This window comes from Zootoca vivipara, chromosome 8 (genome assembly GCF_965207765.1).
Source record: "Zootoca vivipara chromosome 8, rZooViv2.hap1.1, whole genome shotgun sequence".
Lineage (NCBI taxonomy): Eukaryota > Metazoa > Chordata > Lepidosauria > Squamata > Lacertidae > Zootoca > Zootoca vivipara.
In genome coordinates, this window is record NC_142591.1 from 38,961,288 (window position 1) to 38,982,219 (window position 20,932).

The 20,932-nt window shown below is 41.1% G+C and overlaps 1 protein-coding gene across 1 annotated transcript; it reads left to right on the forward strand.

Annotated features, from left to right (window-relative positions):
- The first annotated feature begins 1,237 nt into the window (after nucleotides 1-1,237).
- On the forward strand, nucleotides 1,238-20,043 carry AFG3L2 (AFG3 like matrix AAA peptidase subunit 2). Its single transcript, XM_035125599.3, has 17 exons — nucleotides 1,238-1,420; nucleotides 3,066-3,165; nucleotides 4,769-4,837; nucleotides 6,049-6,173; nucleotides 6,733-6,885; nucleotides 8,063-8,137; nucleotides 8,763-8,887; nucleotides 10,456-10,729; nucleotides 11,448-11,585; nucleotides 12,828-12,981; nucleotides 14,280-14,387; nucleotides 14,529-14,654; nucleotides 14,994-15,104; nucleotides 15,415-15,530; nucleotides 16,850-17,050; nucleotides 17,802-17,996; nucleotides 18,971-20,043. Exons 1-17 carry the CDS (start codon nucleotides 1,298-1,300, stop codon nucleotides 19,211-19,213), a joined length of 2,436 nt encoding a protein of 811 aa, XP_034981490.1. The 5' UTR covers nucleotides 1,238-1,297; the 3' UTR covers nucleotides 19,214-20,043.
- Nucleotides 20,044-20,932: the final 889 nt, after the last annotated feature.

The following is a 20,932-nucleotide window of genomic DNA, read 5'->3' on the forward strand; positions in this document are numbered from 1 at the left end:
TTTACTCGGAAGTCCTGTGTTCAGTTTCTATCCCCCAATAAATGTGCTTAGGCCTGCAATTTACACCGAACTGTCTCATCACAGTTTCTGAGCGGGTAAAGTAATGAGAGATGCAATCAGAAATCAGTAGGCAGCGACCGTAGTATTGGGACAATTTAAAATCAAAGAGGATTAAAATACTTCGGATAATTGCAGCTTCCGGCTTCTTTTAATGATGAACTCTGTTCCACTTTCCTGGGTCGAGGTTATACAGTGTCTCCGTCCGACTGACCTTGCAAATAAATCCCAAGGTATCACTTTTTTCCCCTTCCACATACGGTATATGTAACTAATTAATGCCGTCGGGGCCTACGTGAGTGACCTAGACGCCATGTGATTTCGCCGTTCATGGACTTCTGATCCACTGGTGTCAACCTGCCTCAGCAGACACACCCATCACCCTGTAGGTGTGTTTGCCTTGGGTACACAAATACCAAACAGGGGTCGTGTTTTAGCAAGGAAGACGCTGCCTGGAGCTATTAGGCTTCCACCTGATACTCGCTTTGCGGCCGCAGTTTCAACAACTGTAAAGGCTGCAGTTCTCTCCACGCTCGTGCAAGAGTAAGTCCCACTGAATTCCGAGAGACTTCAGACGAAACACGCACAAGATCAGGCTGCAGGCACACCTGACGTACACAAAACCAGGCTGGATTGGTCCAAGGATCTGTAGTTTAGATCAGCATCTTGTTGCGACAATGGCCAATCAGCTATTTCTGAGAAGCCAGGTATCGCTCCCCCTCCCCCAAAAAAGACAGCTGTACAAGTAAATATACGTTGGAATTTGGAGAAAACTTTTATGAATGGAAATATCTATGTACAAAACTGTGCGTTCTATAAAGTTACGAAACCCACACGCTCTTGCTAGTTACTTGTGCAGGGTTGGCGTGGTGGGGAGTAGTTTCTCTAGAACTCCTCTCTGGCTGTTTCGGCTGGATGGATCCTCTACACTTGCGCTTCGGAGAACCCCATAGATCTAGCATGCAAGACTTCAATTTGGTCGTCTCGCTCTTGCACAGGGATGGCGGAGAAAGAGCGCAAAACTCGCAAAGCCTCCAAAAGAGGCGGGGCTTACGAAAAAAGGAGGAGCATGGCGAAGGCTGCGCGCACGCGCGGGAGGGGTCATGGGGGCGCCGTGATGCGTCACGCGCGGCGTCGGGGGCGTGGCCAAGGTCTCCCCCAACCACCCCCTCGCCTGTTTGTGTAAGTGAGTGAGTGAAGAGAGTGGTGCTTTGGGGCCGCTGGGCCTGTTTCGGCGACTATGGCTCACCGCTGCCTGTGGCTGTCGCGAGGCTGCTGCCGGCGTTCCCCCGGCGGGATCCCCGGGGCCCAGCGGCTGCTTTGGGGGCGAGGCCCCGCAGCGCCTTCGCGCTACCTGAGATTGGTGAGTGACGTGCGTGTACGGCAAGGGCAGGGCGCAAGGGGAATGGGGTGCGCCTCCCGGGCACCGCCGCCCTTCCTGCAGCGCCTACTGGAGGTTGACCGGGGCCGCCGCCGCGCCACGAGGGAGTCCCGTCCCCATAGAGTCATTTGGCAGCTTTCGTTTCTTATCCCCCGAAGGTTAAGAGAGAGAAGCTGCTTGTGTCGTAGCTGTTTCAGCACCGTAATGGTGACGCTGAGAAATGCTTAGCTTAGCATCTCACCTTTGCTAGACTGAATCAAAGATACTCGGTATAGCCATATGCGGGTTTTGCTTTTTACCGAGTCACAATTCCTTAGTCCAACAAGCTCACAATGGGCTTCGCTGACTGACTGTCAGAGGTTCTTGGCAGTTTTGAGAAATTATTTTTTTAAAAGCAAATCTTGACCGGTCTTTCCTGGAGATGTCAGAGAGTGAATCTGGAACTTTTTGCAGATGAAGAAAATGGGTTCTACCACTGAACTGAACTTCTCGTGTGCAAAAGGATTCGTACAGTGCTTTTGCGTGTTCAAAGAGCTTCCTGTACACTCTTTTGCATTATTATTATTATTATTATCATCATCATCACCATCATCGTCTTTCAGCAACCCTGTAAAGTATATCATTATTATCCCCCTGTTGTATATTGGGTTGAGGGCAAAGTGTGAGTTTGAGAGACAGTGGTTTATTTAACGTCACCTGCTAAATTCATAACAGAAGTGATATGTGAGCTGGTTTCTAGCTCAGGTGAGTTGAGAGTTGCTTTTATCTGTTCTTTGTAAACTTGCTTCAGCTTCTCATTTGGAAAAGTAAGATGATGCATGATGGAGTAAACTGCTTTTACTCACACTGTAGACTAGGGAACTTTCACTCTCTTTGCTCACCCCCCTTACCCTGTTATTTTGTGATATTTCATCCCCAGGCAACATTCCAGGTGTACCTATCCAGAGTACCCATTGAGAAATGAAACCAAAGGACATCTTTTACATCAGGGGTGGTGCAGGAGAACCTCCAATGATGTAAAATAATGTGCCAGGATATTTGTGAAACTGGGAGAGTGGCTGCTTTTAAATGAATAACCATTATTTCATATTGCAAAAATAGGCCTTCAAGTGGAACCTACTTGCATGTATACAACTGCAGTCTAAGGCTGCAATTCAACCACCCTTTTCTAGAAAGGTGTTTATATTGGGCAGAGATGGTGCTGTGTTCAGCTCTGCCAGCCCCTTTACCCATGTTAGTTTGTATCCACTGGCACAAACATACAGACAGATAGCCCTGAAACAGTGTGTTCTGGGGTCAGGGAAGGGCTGAGTCAGTCTTGGATCCAGTGGAGCAGTCACATAATGATCTTAGTCCCATTGTGGGCCCGATCGCTGGCACAACTCCAGGCTTGGGCAGCTGTTTGCCTGCCACTTCCCCTGTCTGGGCTAGCATGAGCAGCAGGGCTGTGGATGCCTTAGCGGTCCCACTGCTCTCCAGCTAGGGTTTGGATTGCAACCTAAGGCAGCAATTATGTGCATGCTTACTAGAAAGTATGGTAAGCCCCATTGAAATCTCTGGGATTTATTTGCTGAAAAGATGCTGAGGAACTGTCTTGGTTTTTTAGTGACAATTCTCATTTTTTCAGCTTCATGACCACGTGGCCACACAAGTTCCTACAAACAGAAGCAATGTCCTTGCAAGTGTAATTGCTGTTTACAGGAAGCTCTTCTCCCAACCTCCAAAAGGTAATTTTTTTGCTGTAAAATAATAATACTGTGTAGCTTACTATATTATTGACTACTATACTTATTCATATTACGTGTTTAAAACTGGTAAGGCACAATTTTATGGGAAGCGGCATAGAAATAAACATGCTTTTTTCTCTAATACCAGAGCTGCACTAGAATGTTTGAAAGAGTATAGCTCTGAGAATGTGCAGAGACCTACCGGTATTGCCTAGCTACAGAACAATTACACCTTAATTGCATTGTTTCCTCACTCAGAATGAAAGATGTGGCCTGAGCCCTAGCACTTTACTCTTTAGAAATTAAGCACAGCTGTCCTGCCATCTTTGCAGCATAATGTGCAGCCAGAGAGCAATCTCCCACAAAACTCCTCTCTTGTATTGTTGCACAATCTTGGGCCATCACTGAGAAGGGCCTTTCCTTCTTGCCCACCAACCTAAATGATCACACTGGTGGGAACATGAGCATGGGTTCCTGACAGGTTGATACATATGTCTTTCAAGTAACCTAATTACAAACCATTTAGTTCAGGAGTCCCACAGCCTCCCTGAGATGAGTAGGTGGAAACAAGGGGTAGAGCTGACGTCATCTGCATATGGCAGCTGAAACCTTTGAATGACTTCTCCCAGCAGTTTCATGCAGATGTTGAAAAGCATGGGAGACAGAGCACAAAACAAAGCCAAAACTCAAGGGGTAAAACAGAAGGTCCCCTCATCACAACCATCTGGAATCAGCTATCCAGGAGGCACCAGAGCCAGCAGAACACTGTGCCTTCCAAGTCCAACCCAGTCAAGTAGTTCAGAAGGATAGTGTTGATTGATGGTGATGAAAGCCACTGAGAGATCCAGGAGAGGCTTAAGCAATGTGCAAAGTAATTTGGAATATAAGAAGACAGTAAGGAAGAAGGGAAGTCAATCAAACAAAAATGTATGGAAACACAAATGTTAATTTTGACAAATGGTGAATGTAAATGTGAGTTCAAATATGTGTAAAACAGGTGTTGGTGTATATTTTAATTTGTAAAGGGTAAGGGGAAAACAGCAGAAAATCAATAAAAATGATATTTTTAAAAAAGAGAGAGATCCAGGAGAGCCAGTAGGATTGTGCTCACTATTCATCCCCGGTCTAAATCAACCGCCAAGGGCAGTCAAGGTGTTTTCCAAGTGAAACCCAGGCCTAAAGCTGGACAGGAATATTATTCTTTCTTTGTCCCTATCTCAAGCTACATATGTGCTGTGACTCACCTGTTTCAGCCCAAGGGCTGACTGAGCTCTCAGAATAGTCCTCCTTTCTCTCCACAAAAAAGTCTGCTTCCAGTTTTCCACCTTCCTACCTTTTTGCTGTTGTTTCAGCAGTGTAGTTCTTCTAGAAACTAGAGGGTAGGCTCTTTTGATAGGCACTTGGGCAGTTACTATTCTTTATCATAAATATTTTTAAATGACACACACACTTTTATCTCCTCCTTTTCCCACCCTCCTGTTTAGCTTTATCAGATATGTGAAACTCACATATCCACCTCTTTTCCTGTTCCCTCAAACACACTTCACTGCCTCAAGCATAATACAATATACTCAATTTTTATTACTGCTTTTTTCCTTACTAGGTTTTGAAAAATATTTCCCTGATGAAAAGAAACCTAATGAAACAAAGGGCTCAGAAGGAGAAACTAAAGGTACCAGTCTGCTTTTTCACTTGAGGCTCATATGTAGAATAAATGTCACTTTGGTTATTATTAATTTTGACTGCTCTTATATACAAGCCCATGTTGCTGTGTCCTAGTTTTGACAGTGGTCAGTACTTGAATTGGAGGAAGTAACCATGTAAGGGGTCACTATTTCCTACAGTTTACTTCTGTCTTGTGACTTCTGTTGGCACATTTTATGTGCCAGGTCTTCACATTGTAGAATTTATATGTTTCTGCTCCAGCGTCACCATATTCACTTTCTGAATTCTCTGTTAGATGTTTGTGGTGGTGTTATTTTTTCCATGAGCATTTTGACTGGGCCTGTTTATATCCCTGGTCTTCTGTGCCTTTTAATGTTTGTTAAAGAATCAGTTACGAAAGAGGGCCAAAGCTACAGTGACATGGGTACTATATTTAAACATAATAAAGAAGGGAGCTGGAAGCTGGAAATGAGTTGGGAAAACTGAGCTTTCAATATCGTTCCACTAAAAACTGGATTCTATCTAATCAGAAAGCATTATCTGGATGTACCATGATACGTTGTTTGAGACACCCCAACAATAACCAGTTTACACCAGGTTTTCTTCCTAATAGGCTCTCACTGTGTTGTGAGTTCTTACATAGTCATTACTGTTCCCCACCTAAACACATGTCCTGGTGTAGTGCATCATAATAATCTTTATATACTGCCTTTACTGAATTCTCAGAGGACTTCATTTACATGATATAAGTAGTCTTTGTAACATCTCTGTAACTTAGTCCAGATTCTGAGTGTTAAAAACAAATTGGACATTAAATATGGGACTTCTGTTGTAAACAGCTGCCGCACTTTTAGGCCCACCCAACCCCCTGATGCTTTCTGCTAGAGCTTTGCTCATGCTGTGGCATCATGATGTTCTGTGTTTCCTTGCGCCATGCCATCAGCAGTCAGTGATACAGGGTGGGGAGGCACAGAACATTTTGCTGTCGCAGCATAAAGTAAGATCTGTTCCATGGTATGGAGTAAGGGTTGGGATTAGATGAGCCAAGGCTATTTTTGTAGACAGCCCTGTATGTTGTAACATCTAATCTAGCAGTTAATCTTGTAAGAATCAGTGTTGTGTAAAGATTACAGAAGTAACAAAACAAAGTACTACAGGGAAATTGGCTTACTTGATTTCTAGTTTTTGTAGAAACGTGCGTGTGAACTTTTTTTGTAGATGTAAAGCAAGCCAACTCCCAGCGCCCTTCCAAAACCAATGGAGGAGGAGGAGGAAGCAGTGGTGGAGGAGGGAAAAAAGGTGGCAAGAAAGAAGATACTAGCTGGTGGTCCAGAATACAAAAGGTCCCAATTCATATTTTTGGTGACACTGCTTTTATCAACCTGCTTTATTCTGTTTTGCAGTTCTGTAATATACCATTGCTTCTCTGAATGTTATTCAGATTATTTTCACCATGGGGATGCTGTTGATTTATATGGTTTTTTAAACTCAGTTACTTACATGTTTCTTAAATTTCTCTGAAAGATTATTTGAATCTAAGCTTTATAGTGGCCCTGACTCAAGGCCCACCTGCAGTGAGCTTTTGCAAAGCAAGCATTCCCATTCACCTCAGAAAAGCTCACCACATTTCATATGTGAATCTGCCTCTCCACCAAGTTAATAGAGAAAGGTTTGTAGGTGGAAATGAAGGCATGACTGTAATTCTGGACACTTTTGCATGTTTTTATGAATAAATTGTCTTTGTAGGCTAATGCACAATATTTATTTATTCTGTAAAAAATTCTTTTACAAATTGGTGCTTACATAGGGCTGTTTTTGTGACTGCAGATCAGAAAACCCACCATTTTCACATACAAAAGTCAATCTCAATCCAGTATTCCTTATTTCTCTTTTCCCCTTTAGGGTGACTTTCCCTGGGATGACAAAGAGTTCCGTTTTTATTTCATGGGCACTGCAATTTTCTGGGCTTTTGCTACATACTACGTTTTCTTCAGGAATGCTGGGAGAGAAATCACGTGGAAGGACTTTGCCAACAACTACCTTTCCAAAGGAGTGGTAAGTAGCACTGAGGCACCTTCAGCTGAAACGTTGATTTCACAGAATAAGTTATCCATTGTGACTGAGTGTAAACCAGGGTGGGCTATAATTTAATTGAAGCTGGAAAGGCTGAGGATGAATTTGTATTAAAGAAAGAAGAAGAAAATTACTGCATGTGGTCAGAACTTCTATTACAGAAACAAAAGCAATTGGCAAAAAGTAGAGGTTAGCCATATTGTTAGAAAATGGCCTAAGACATTTTGAGCTCCATGGCTCTTTTTAAGGGCATATTATTTATTTGAAACTTTTCCTGCCTTTGCTTCTAAAAACCCAAGGAAAAGAATTTTAAATATTAAAATAGCAAAACAAAAAAACACAACAAGCAGCTATTAAAACTATTGAAGAGAGTTCAAGAATAAATTTAGTGTAGTGGGCTGAAAGAGAGACCCTAAGTTTGCATTTTCTTCAAGAGTGGACGGTTATTTACTTTGAGAACCTGCTCGCTCAGAACTTGCTTGCTCACTGGGGCAAGAGAGGGCAGAGCTTTCATTCACACTATAGTTTGGATAAGAAAAGCAACAGCAGGCTGATCTCCTGTTTCCTTTGTGTTTGACTCAAGCTGAGTCAAGGCCCCACTGACACATTCTTATTTCCTGTTGTGTTACCCAAGCCTTGGGCAGCAATATGAAACAGCACTCCACCTTACCCTGTGTCCCTGCATGCTTGCTAGAAGGATCAGAGGAGAAGCAATGTTTTATCCCACTTGCAGGGAGCTTTGGCAAAGTGGAAAGGAACAGCAGAAAAGCACAGTTTCCTTATTCAAGCCCTGAGTGCAAATGAAGGCAAAGCTCTTCCTGCAACCTTCTGTGCTTCATGGTAGGGTCAAAGAATTGGTACCTTGCCAAGGAATCAGTTTTATATTTGGGGACCTCTGCTTTTGGAAGAAAGGTTTTGAGCTTAAAATGTATTGGGCCAGACTTTTTAAAAGCAGATTTTGGATGTTTTTGATTTTGAAACAGCCCTCAGCAGTTTCAGTACACTCACATCTCACAGGGTCGTGTTGATACAGCATAAGGGAAGGTCTCTAGCTCAGGGGCAGAGACTGTGCTTTACATGCAGAAGGTCTGTGGTTCAATCTTTGGCTTCTCCTGGGAGGAAAAAGTTACTGTCTGAAATGTATTTTGTGCTTTCACAGGTGGACAAGCTAGAAGTGGTGAACAAGCGCTTTGTTAGAGTGGTTTTTACCCCAGGGAAGTCACCAATTGATGGGGTAAATCAAATTTTTCAATTCACCAAATGCATTAAGGGGTTGAATAATTTATGTTTGTAAACATTTCTGTATAGAGTATTAAATATGGATCTGACAGTTTGTTATTTTGATGTATCAAGGGCTGTGCTCTGTGCCCTTGCAAGTAAATGACAAAATGTGTTGAACATGTACAGAATCTGATGTCTAGTGCACCTTACATACTGTAGGAATCTACACATGCTTTTTGCTTAAAGATGCAGAACATGATGTGCAAGTGTGGTTTCCCTGCACCATACCTATTAGGGATTTCACCTTTTATATAGTATTGTATAACACTGTAATAGAAATACTTTTGCCATCCATGAAAGACATGGCAGAAGTCCTATAAATATTTTGCCGTTCTAGCATTCAGAAATGCACATTCAGTGGAGGTGTTTTATTCGGCAAATAGAAATGATGCAACTAAAACCAGCATATCAAATTTCTGCCTCTAGTTGTTACGTGGCAAGCTAAGTATGTATTGTAACTTTCTGGATATTCAATTAAGCTTCTTTATATTAAAATAAGCTTTATTATCTTGTCTCTCTCAGGTTAATTTAAAATGCTAAAACTGAGACACCATGAATTATTATATTTGTTTTTACAGCAATATGTTTGGTTTAATATTGGAAGTGTGGACACATTTGAGCGGAACTTGGAAACTGCACAGCTTGAGATGGGGATAGAAGGGGAGAACCGGATACCTGTAGTGTATGCAGCAGAGAGTGATGGGTAAGTGTTTTAAATGATTGGAATTGTAGTGGAATATATGATACTACTTTTTAAAATCGGCTTGCTGACTAGCTAGTCTCTGGCTGAGCTTGTCAGTAACTGCTATCATCCACCACTCTCAAATTATTTGGCATATGCATGGGGAAAGAAGTAGAGTTTTCTCTCATTTGCACTAGGCTATGGGAATGTCAAAGAGAGGGAATGCTCTTCATAGGGAAGGGGACCGAGGATGAGCTGTCATACTGGACGGTGCCTTGCATGTTCTCGTGGAAGGACACTATCATCTTGTAAAGCTTAGGTGGACATCCTACCTTGTTGTGACAGAGTCTGTTCAGCGTGGTACGTCTCCGCACCTAAACATAAGTGCAACGGGTCTTACCTGAGAGATGTTGTTTGCAGATGACACAGCATTGGCAGAGCACTCAGAGCACTCTACAGAGACTCGTCAACCATTTTGCCCAAGCCTGCAAGGAGTTTGGCCTTACCATCAGCCTGATAGGGATGAGCATCCTGAGCCATTATCAGCATTCCACGCATCAGCATTGGTGACCACACACTTGGGGTGGTAGACAAGTCTACCCGGGTTCCACCATAACCAGCAATCTCTGCATCGACGCTGAGCTGGACAAGTGAATTGGCAAGGCAGCTCCAACAATGGCTTTTCACTCCAAAAGGGTATGGGAGGATGTGATGCTAATACTAAGATGAAGGTCTACCAGGCTTGCGTATTGAGGATTCTGCTTCATGGTAGTGAGACTTGGGCAACTTACACCTGCCAGGAATGACACTTCAGTGCCTTCCACATAGACTATGTCAGGAGGATTTTGGGTATCACATGGCAGGACAGAGTCTCCCAAGCCCACATTCCCACAATATTCAGACTCCTGTCTCTGCGACTTCTACGTAGTCGTGGTCCTGTCCACAGAATGGAAGATGGCAGAATCCCTAAGAATGTGCTCTGGGGGGAGCTGGCATCAGGCTCATTTGCAGACTACATATATGTCTGCAAACGGGACTTGAAGGCTGGCAACATCAACCCTGTCATGTGGGAATCCCTTGCAGACGGTTACAGTGCCTGGAGACAGGCAATCAGGCTATGCCTCTACAGCATTGACTAGAGGAGGAGCAACAGTTGGGAGGAAGGCAGAGAGAAGAAACGCCATGGTGCATCTGCAGCAGCACAATTGGACACCTTCATCTTCCCCAGCTGCAGCAAAACATGTCTCTCCCGTATCAGTTTCTACAACCACCAGGGGTTTGACTTCATCTACAAAAGTGCACTCCTCCATTTTCTCCTGAGATGGATGCCAACTAATGGGGAATGTAAGAAAGAGCAAGAGATAAAGTTAGCCTGATCTAGGAATTCATTAGCTTTAGCACACATTTGTATTATGAATCAGAAAGGTGCTGTGAACTGTGTATGATTCGTTGTAGCCCAGCATATTTTAACTAAAATTGCACCTTATTGAGCAAAGTTGCTCATAATGAAATTGCTCTTATGTGTCTCCTCCCAACCCCATATTTTGTTATGAAACAATGAATTAATAACTCCCAACTTTTATTTTTAGTTCCTTTCTTCTGAGTATGTTGCCAACGGTCCTTATAGTTGGCTTTCTGCTCTACACGTTAAGAAGAGGACCTTCTGGAATGGGCCGAACAGGACGGGGAATGGGAGGACTCTTCAGTGTGGGTGAAACAACAGCCAAAGTCTTAAAGGATGAAATAGATGTGAAGTTCAAAGATGTAGCTGGCTGTGAGGAGGCTAAATTAGAAATAATGGAGTTTGTTAACTTTCTGAAAAACCCAAAACAGTACGAGAATCTTGGAGCAAAGATCCCAAAGGTAAGGAGTTTCAAGAATAAAAACGTTATTGTGCCAACTTCATTACTTTATTGAGTTCTTTTAGCTGGAGATGAATTTTTTGAATTTAGTGACAATTTGCATTCTTCCTATATTCTAACCTAACATCAGAATTTTAAAAATATGATCACAAGAATAAAAGCCTTTGATTAGTTTGTGGAATCATAAGAACTCATTTCACATAGCCTCTGAATCTTCCTTTAGTGACATTATGAAATTCTCTTGTTCTCTATGCTTTCCTTTCAGTAAAATGAGAACACTGTTCTTTCTTACTCAGATTTACCTGCAAGCAAATACTATTTGTCCAAACTGTTTTTTTAAAAAATCTGAATTAGCATAGAGCCAAAAATTAGGCTAGAGTATCTTTTCCTCGTGGATCTTAATAAATAGTGCATAAATCTTGTGAAGACTTCTTAAATTGACCATCTTGTGTTATCATGATCAAATATTGGTTACTTTAGCTCTATTGCAGTTTGCACTCCCATTCAAAACACAATTTTGTGAAATTCAAATTACCTTTTCAAGCACTAAAACATTTCAGGAAAAAGAAATTTTTGAGTTATTTGTGGAACTAGGACACATGTTATACTTCCCTGAAACAGAGTTCTAAATATATTGACTCATATTGAAGAAAATTTATGGTGAATATTTGCACTGCTTTTATTTCTTAGTAATATTTACCCTTTCTCAAACCTTACAGGGAGCTATTTTGACAGGACCTCCAGGCACAGGGAAAACTCTTCTAGCAAAAGCAACAGCCGGAGAGGCCAACGTCCCTTTCATTACAGTCAATGGGTCTGAGTTCTTAGAGATGTTTGTCGGCGTGGGTCCTGCTAGAGTAAGTCTTTGGCCTTGCTCTGTTATTGCAGTGTCGGTTGTTAAAAGGACACAGTCAAGGTTGGTAGGCCAAAAGCTTGATAATTCACTAAATTTCAGTAACGATCGAGATAGCTGTTCATCTTAAAGAGCTGGCTGCAAGCTATTTTAATTAATAACTCTGATATCTCACTCAGTTTCTAGGAAATCTTATTGCTTCAGAGCTGTAGCCCTCTGGCTGCATTTTCCACTCTCTTCTTCTTCTTCTTTTTACTAACAGTTGATAAGGACAAGGGTATGGTATTCTAAACTTGATGGCTGTTGCAGGAAGACTAGATTTAGCATCAGTGTACACAAAGGTTCTCCACGCTTCTCTATGGAGTTATGTAGGAAATTTATGCTATTTTAAGTAGTCCCAGCTCTGAGGGAGAGATGCAATTTTAACCAAGGTCTCCTTCATCCAAGTCTAGCTCTTGTACTTTGGACACTGTTGGCTCTTCCAGCATAAAGCCTTTGTTTCAAGTACTTATGTAGAAATAAAAACATTGGGTGGAATTCATTGTTCACGAAGTCTCATTCTGTCAGTGCAGGGATTTCTGCTTGTGCAACAGAATGTCCTCTCTCTGTGCACCTCCAAATTTGTTCTAAGGGTTTTCCCAATCTTCTGGAGCAGATTTGGGGAGGGCACACAAAGTGAGGGGGGGGGGAGTCCCATTGCACAAGTAGAAATCATTGCGCTGACAGGATGTAGTAGTTGAATACCACCCATGGTTCTAAACACTTTTCTAGAGTTTGATTTCTACAGCTTTCAAATTACAGTCATACCTTGGAAGTCAAACAGAATCTGTTCCAGAAGTCTGTTTGACTTCTAAAACGTTCATAAACCAAAGTGTGGCTTCTAATTGGCTGTAGAAAGCTCCTGCAGCCAATTGGAAACCGCGGAAGCCCCGTTGGACGTTCGGCTTCCAAAAATAGTTCTCAAACCGGAACAGTCACTTCCGAGTTTGCAGTGTTCAGGAGCCAAAACGTTCAAGAACTAAGCTGTTAGAAAACAAAGGTATGACTGTAAAAGCATTCAATTTATTTCATAACCTAACATGTTAGCTGCAATATAATCTTCCTGATAGACGGACCAATGAGTCTAATGTTGTATACCTATTTCAATGACATGAATACTATCTCTGTGGTGTATTCTGTAGTGTTGATGGACAACCAGCTATGTGGCATTACATGATTTTGAAAGTACCTTTTTTCTCTTGCAAAGGTTCGTGATTTATTTGTTCTGGCTCGTAAAAATGCCCCTTGCATTCTCTTCATTGACGAAATAGATGCAGTGGGAAGGAAGAGAGGACGGGGTAACTTTGGAGGGCAAAGTGAACAAGAAAACACATTGAATCAGCTGCTAGTAGAAATGGATGGTAACTATTTCGTTTCTTAAACTTTTATCATTCCTACTTCCACTTACATATAGAGTAACACTTCATTCTTAAACAAATTACCTGGAAATAGCTCCTATTGGTATGAAACAAGCTGCATGGGGACACAACCAAACGTTGTTATGAAAACCTATGTAAAAAATCAACTGGCTGTTAAAAAGCAGTAGGGAACGTAGGCAGGTGCTGGTTAGAGCCGGCTTTGCCAGCCTGGTGCCCTCCACAAAATACATACCAAGTAATAAAACAAAAACAAACCAATAACCCCCTCAAGGGTTGGGTGGCTTTATTAGTAATAACACATTTGAAGAAAATGTTGTGTTTTTTGTTAGTAAGAAGGAAAAGGTAGAATGATATCTATTAGTCACAAGCTGATGATGCCCATTGAAATAAATGGATTTAACTTGTTGATTTCAGTGGCCTATTCACAGTATGACTGACATTGGATATAACCTAGATTTCATAATCTTTTTTAGGAAGAGTGGGTAGTTGTTTTTTCATTATACTGAATGAGCATAGCTGAAAGCATCTTTCTGTTCTTTTTGTTTTGTAAGCTTATTGCTAATTGTGTGGGATTGTACATTAAGGTTTGTATCAGGCATAGACAAACTCCGGCCCTCCAGATGTTTGGGACTACAATTCCCATCCCATAATCCCCGACCATGGGTCCTGTTAGCTAGGGATGGTGGGAGTTGTAGTCCCAAACATCTGGATGGCCGGAGTTTGCCCATGCCTGGTTTGTAGCCAACTCTGCCAGTGTGCAAGTGAAACAGACTTCTGTTTGCACAGTGGGACCTTTCCCCACTCCAGCCCCCTTGGCACACTCAGATCTGCTCAAGATGGTTGCGGGACATAAACCATAATCTCTGTGGGTGGCATCATGACTAAAGCCTGTTGATTTCACTCGGTCTACTCTGAGTATAAGTTAGTTGGATACTGCTCTTTGACTTGTTTCCCATTTCATAAGCTATTGTCTGCCATATAAGGCTGTTGTAGGCTGTAGTAGCAGTGGTTCAGAATTTTGAAAATACCTTGTCCTGTGAATTGTAAGCACTCATATTACATAGTATGAAATAGTTTTGCATCTTTTCCTCATTCTTTAACATGGTGTAGTTCTCTTCACCTGCTCAGTCGTTAAGTCCTTGACAGAAGGCAGAATAGCCAATACTCTGGTCACTTCAGAATTTACAAAATAGCATACTTAAGATTCACAATAGCCTTTTGGAAAAAAAAACATTTTCACTACTGAATATTTAATGTTTTGGTTTTTATTGTCTTCACAGGTTTTAATACCACATCAAATGTAGTCATTTTGGCAGGCACCAACAGGCCAGATATCCTGGACCCTGCACTTATGAGGCCAGGACGTTTTGATAGACAGATCTTCATTGGTAAGTTATCTTGGTAGACAACTTTGACCTCATAACTATGAGAACAGAGAGGAGATATTAGCTAAAGCTGGTCAGTGGGACTTAGAAAGCAGAAATGTTTGCAATTGTAAAGTTACTTGCTTTTTCTTTAAACTCTTCAAGGACCCCCAGATATAAAGGGAAGAGCATCTATTTTCAAGGTTCATCTTAGGCCTCTGAAGTTGGATAGTAGCTTGAATAGAGATAATTTAGCACGAAAACTTGCATCACTTACTCCTGGATTTTCAGGTAGGTGATCTTTACTCCTGTGTAATTGGTACATTTCTAGAAGTATTTTTTTATCACTTTTACGAGGAAATTGTGATAACAGATTGGAGGTGGGCGGAGGTTAGCTCTCTATCTACTGCAGAATTTGCATGATTTGTAATAGATCATCAAGGGTTTCTGATTCCTCTTTATTTAATAATAGCAACAACAAGACTACTCTCCCCACCCTAAAATGTGCAGCTTTGCGGGAACTTTAATTATTGTGCTTGATTGCATATCTGGTTATCCTCATTGTGTTAAGTGATGGATGTTATGTTTGGAAACGGCTCTGTTTATTGTCTCCTCACTCTTTTCTTTTAGGAGCAGACATAGCTAATGTATGCAATGAAGCTGCCTTAATTGCTGCACGACATCTTTCAGATGCCATAAACCAAAAACACTTTGAGCAAGCAATTGAACGAGTGATAGGAGGTGAGACAGTAAGCCTTTGTGATTACACTTCTTCCAGTGTTGTGGGTCAGTTCTTTTGTTCATCTCTTAATTTAATTGCTGTATACAAACAATAATCTTCTTTCTTGATTATGGTGGGGAGGGGGGAATAATTTTAAGAAGCTAGTGCTCCATTATATCGAACAGTAAATATTTCTCCATTATTTGCAATAGTCCGTTAAGTGTGAGGGGATGGAGGAAACCCCAAATCAGTTGGCTCTAGGGGGCTATCTTATCACCAAATTAGAAATATGCACCTCAGTAGTAAAGTTTTGGGTTTTTTAAATCAAAGGTTTGGAAAAGAAGACACAAGTATTGCAACCAGAGGAGAAAAAGACAGTAGCATATCATGAAGCTGGCCACGCAGTTGCTGGATGGTTTCTGGAACATGCTGATCCACTTCTCAAGGTATGTTGACTTAGCAAGATGCTTGCTATACAATGATCACATTTGGATAATCAGAATTCAGCTTAGTAAGTTTAGATATAAACTAGCCTTTTGCCTTCACACACAGACCCTTCATCCCTTGCTTTGGAGCATGAGTAATCGAGTCTCTTAACCTTGGTTTCCCATTTCATCCAAACCAGGAAGCTATGGTAACTAGCTTTGGAATAAGTCAGGATATTAAAACACTTGGTTAAATGCTGGATTTATATTAGCCTGGCTTATTCTGAAACTGGTAACCACAGCTTCTTAGTTTGGACAAAATGGAAAAATATGGTTAATTACAAGCTTCTAGGTATTAGAAGAAGTAAAAAAAAAAAGTGCCTGCACTGTAACTGGGATACGTGTGCAGGCAAAAAAAGCTTATTAACCTGAGGTCTGAATTGTGTCATTTTTCCCAACTGGTAAATGTTAAAAGACTATCATTTTCAGATAAAATGTGGGTTGGTAGCTTTAAGTTGATGTTTTAGCCACTGTTTAAAGAAGATATGGTGGGATGTGTTCTGAATCATGAGCCAGGACCCACAAGGTATCTGTGCCTAAGTAATCTTCCTTAACTAGGGGTTCAGAAACTGGTAGGAAAGTGTACTCAAGATGAAAGAGGACATGACACAACTACAATCAAGGATCTCACAAAGGTTTGCACATGGCTGCATTCCAGCTTAGTTCTTAAGAGCAAAGTATATGCAGAATTTTGTGTCTTTCTCAGGCCTGCAGCTGCATTACTAGGAGTCAACCTTAGATAAAGGGAATCTCAGTTCTGCTTCGAGATCAGGGTACATTCTAGCATTTCAGCTTCCTTCCAGCAACTACGCTAATCATAATTAGCATAGCAATCAGAAAGGAGAAACAAAGTATATTATATTTTACTTCCATTCTGAGCAGCTGCTGAGGAAGCAGTAGAAAGTGTGGCAGCTTCACTCACTTCCATACCAGTTGTTGCCACTGCTTTGAACTATAGGAAACCGTTCTGTGCTTCCTACTTACCTGTCTGGAAAAAGCAGAATTAATATGATTTATTGAATTTCCTAGCGGAGGAGTTCTGCTAGCTTCATACCGTCCCCAACCACCTCTGTGATACTTACACATTGATGATAATTCTATGCCATCAACCTTGGCTTGATTCATGGGAGCATTTTGGGATCTGCTGTAACAGGAATAGTTTAGACAAACCCTTTCCCCCAGGTCAGTCAAGTTTGTGGCTGCCATTAGCTGTTTGCATGTGTTCCAGCTGGAATAAGCTGGATTGTTTAAGTTAAATATTTTTTCTTCCCTTGCGCAAGGTATCTATCATTCCTCGTGGCAAAGGATTGGGTTATGCTCAGTACTTGCCGAAAGAGCAGTATCTTTACACCAAAGAGCAGCTGCTTGACAGGATGTGCATGACTCTGGGTGGGCGTGTGTCAGAACAAATCTTCTTTGGAAGAATTACAACAGGGGCCCAAGATGATCTAAGGAAAGTTACTCAGAGTGCATATGCACAGGTTTGTATGCCTCTCAACAACTCTATATTTTTTGATTTGAAAATTACTGTAAAAGATTATTGTTTGGTATTGTTTTGGTATGCTTTATACACCATTCAGGCCACAAAGATACTTCTGATATCTGGTATATATTAATGATTTGTTATGGAGGCTTGCCCCCCCCTAAAGTCTAGCACTGTTTCTTCCTGGAAAAAAATATAATTTGTATGCTGGTGGTACATGTTAATATTTATATTTTTGTAGTATACAATACTTTACAATTTGTAGTGCATTTTGATGCCTGGATGCTACTATTGGTTGTCTTAATATTTTATGAATACTTCAAGAGCCAGATTATTGATGCAATAGATTTCTAACAGTTTTGTAATTAGTAATGACCATATCCAAACACTAACATTATCCTTTCCCAGTAAGCGTTCATGGACTATTACAGGGATAAATACGATTGTGAATAGCTTATTTTTACTTCAGGGTTAAAATCCTGACAGTAATGTAGATCAGGGTTGGGAAACCTGGGACCCTCCAGGTGTTTGACTCCATTTCAACCACAGCCAACATAGCCAGCGGTCATGGATGATGGGAGTTGGAGTCCAAGAACATCTGGAGGGCCACAGATTCCTCATCTCTGGTGCAGATTTTGGTTAGTTGCAACTGCTAAGACTAAAGCATTGTAGCTAGAATAAAGACTCTTAATATTTTTCATAGCATTCTTGACTAAGGCACTTAAAAATGTGTGCCATTCAATCCTCAGATTGTTCAGTTTGGAATGAATGAAAAAGTTGGGCAAATTTCATTTGAGCTTCCTCGGCAAGGAGACATGGTATTAGAAAAACCATATAGTGAGGCAACTGCAAGACTGATAGATGAAGAGGTGCGAGTGCTTATTAATTCAGCTTACGAACGGACGTTGTCTCTCCTAACTGAGAAGAAGGCAGAGGTGGAAAAGGTACGTATTCATTTGCTTACAGAAACGGTTACACCTTTAAGCACCAGGCGAAAATGTTCCTCTTTAACCATCCGATGCCCTTTTAAATGTGTTGTGGAAGGGGGGTATTGGTTTGTTTTTGCTCTCATTTTATTATGTATTTTGTATTTTTTGTATTGTGGTTGTATAGGGACCTGCAGGTATACAGGTGAAACTCAGAAAATTAGAATATCGTCAAAAAGTGCATTTATTTCAGTAATGCAACTTATTATTATTTATTATTATTTTAATTTTTACAAATGCTTTCCTTTGGAAATTCCACAGTAATAAAACAAATAATTACAATAACGCAAAAATAAACATTGCTATTACATTTCATTAATTACATTCCATGTATAATTGACCTGCCTAATGACAAATAATTACAATTACAACAAATAAAGGCTTGACATATCTTGCTTTGCATGTCATGCATCTATCTCATATATTGGTTTCACCTTTTAAGTTGCATTACTGAAATAAATGCACTTTTTGACGATATTCTAATTTTCCAAGTTTCACCTGTAGGTTGGTATACAAATTGAATAAAGAATAATAATAATTTCCCTGTTCTGGACATGAGGATGTATACATGGCCCTTTTCCTAACATTAAATAAATGGGGCAACTCTGCCTCAGAGAAAGCAAAATGTGTGTATTCCTTAGGAAGTTTGGAACCAGGATGCATTGATATAATCACATCCTGTAGGTACGTCAAATACCTTGCAGTCGTGAGCTTCTTAATGGTTAGTTTTTAGAGTATGTTTGACTATACTCTAGCATTAGAAACAATGTAGAGGTTATTATAGTAGCTATTGGCAATATGCTACTTTTGATTCTGTTATACACAGTGAAAGGTTAAATCCTTGGTTATTATCTTGCATGCCGTGGAAGAAAGCCAATTTACATGCTATACCTTCTATACAAATTATGTGATACGTGTGCATATTGTTTCAGGTTGCTTTACAACTCCTAGAAAAGGAGGTTTTGGATAAAAGTGATATGATTGAAATGCTTGGCCCCAGACCATTTGCTGAAAAATCTACTTACGAAGAATTTGTTGAAGGCACAGGCAGCTTAGATGAAGACACGTCACTTCCAGAAGGCCTTAAAGACTGGAACAAAGATCGTGAGAAGGAGAAAGAGGAGACGACAGATGAGCAGATTGCCAGACAGATTACAGGAGACATGCCTTTTTAGTGTTGAAATATGGTGTTGTATAAACTGGCACAGTGCTTGTGTTGCACACTGAAAGAAAATGGAAAAACATGTCAGAGTCTAGTCTTCAAGAATCCTTGACTGGAAAGAAGCAAGCCTGCAGCAGTGGTGGAGCCAGGACAGGGTTTGTTGTTGTATTTGACAGAGGAGGATTCAGATTCTAGTAGGTGCTGCTTCCTAAAACTCTGCACAAAATAAGGAGAGACCATGCATCTTATGGATCTGGACTGAGTCCCCTTCTTTCAACTTTTTAGATCCATAACCGAGTTGTGCAACTCTTGCCCATCACCAGATACATTTAAGGTGACCTAGATTAATGCACTGTTATGGATAACGGGAAATCATCCGCCTGTCTTTAAGTAGCCTCCATCAAATGCAAGTTGTTAGCACACAATAAATGCATTGCTGGTGCTTACCAGGAGTCAAAAGTAATTTATGACAATACTTCTTCTGTTCTGCAGAAACATATTCTTATCACCCAACTCTATAAATTTATCTCTGCCTTGCCATTTGTAAGAAAGAAAAAAAAGCTGTGCTGGTGTCCATCGTGAAATTTGAAGCCTGCTAAAGAGCTTTTCCAATAGAATTTTGGGTCCGAGGCTGGAATAATGTGTAAAGTCTAAATTATATTATTGCTGTTTTAATAAAGGTTTCTTTTTTTTACTGGCAGTTGTACAGTATTGAACATATGATTGTATTGTATTTTGTAAATACAGTTTGGAAACATTAAAGACAATTGGCACACTGGACTTCATGAACAAATCCTCCAGGCATGAGAGGCTATGAATAAAAGCGCTCTGTGGTAAAATTGTGTATTTATGTATAGATGATGCATCTATGACTCTTGTTGGGTGGAAGGCCTAGAGGAAATACTTTTCAGAATGTGATTGCCACACTAGTCATTGAATCTGGTATTCAGGATGAACCTGGCATCACCACAAACCAGGGGGAAGTGACACCAAGTTGTCTTGCTCTCAGCTGAAATGGAGTATTGGAGCAGAAGCCATTCATGAGAAGGCCTGCATCCATGAAGGACATGGATGCTTGTATTAACAGAGGGCAGAAGTTGAAGATTATTGGCACATACTACTACTATTTGTAAGCCATTACCAGGTTCTTGAAACACGGGTGCCAGTTAAGTTTTGGGAAATAATTTGATCTACCTCAGAGGGGAAACTGAGACCATATAACACCAGTCCTGAAATACCTACATTGGCTTCCAGTGCGTTTCTGAGCACAATTCAAAGTGTTGGTGCTGACCTTTAAAGCCCTAAATGCTCTCGGCGCAGTATACCTGAAGGAGCGTCTCCACCCCCATCGTTCAGCTCAGACACTGAGGTCCAGTGCTGAGGGCCTTCTGATAGTTCCCTCACTGCGAGAAGTGAAGCTACAGGGAACCAGGCAGAGGATCTTCTCGGTAGTGGCACCCGCCCTGTGGAACAGCCATCAGATATCAAGGAAATAACTCTGACTTTCAGAAGATATCAGAAGGCAGCCCTGTTTAGGGAAGTTTTTAATGTTTGATGTTTTATCATGTTTTTAATATCCTGTTGAGAGCTGCCCAGAGTGGCTGGAGAAACTCAGGCAGATGGATGGGGTATAAATAAATTATCATCATCATCATTAGTGTTTTCCCAGTGCTGGTTGGTGTCCATTGGGACTGGTAGGGTGGAAGGCAGAGAACTGTAGCTGGACCCAGAA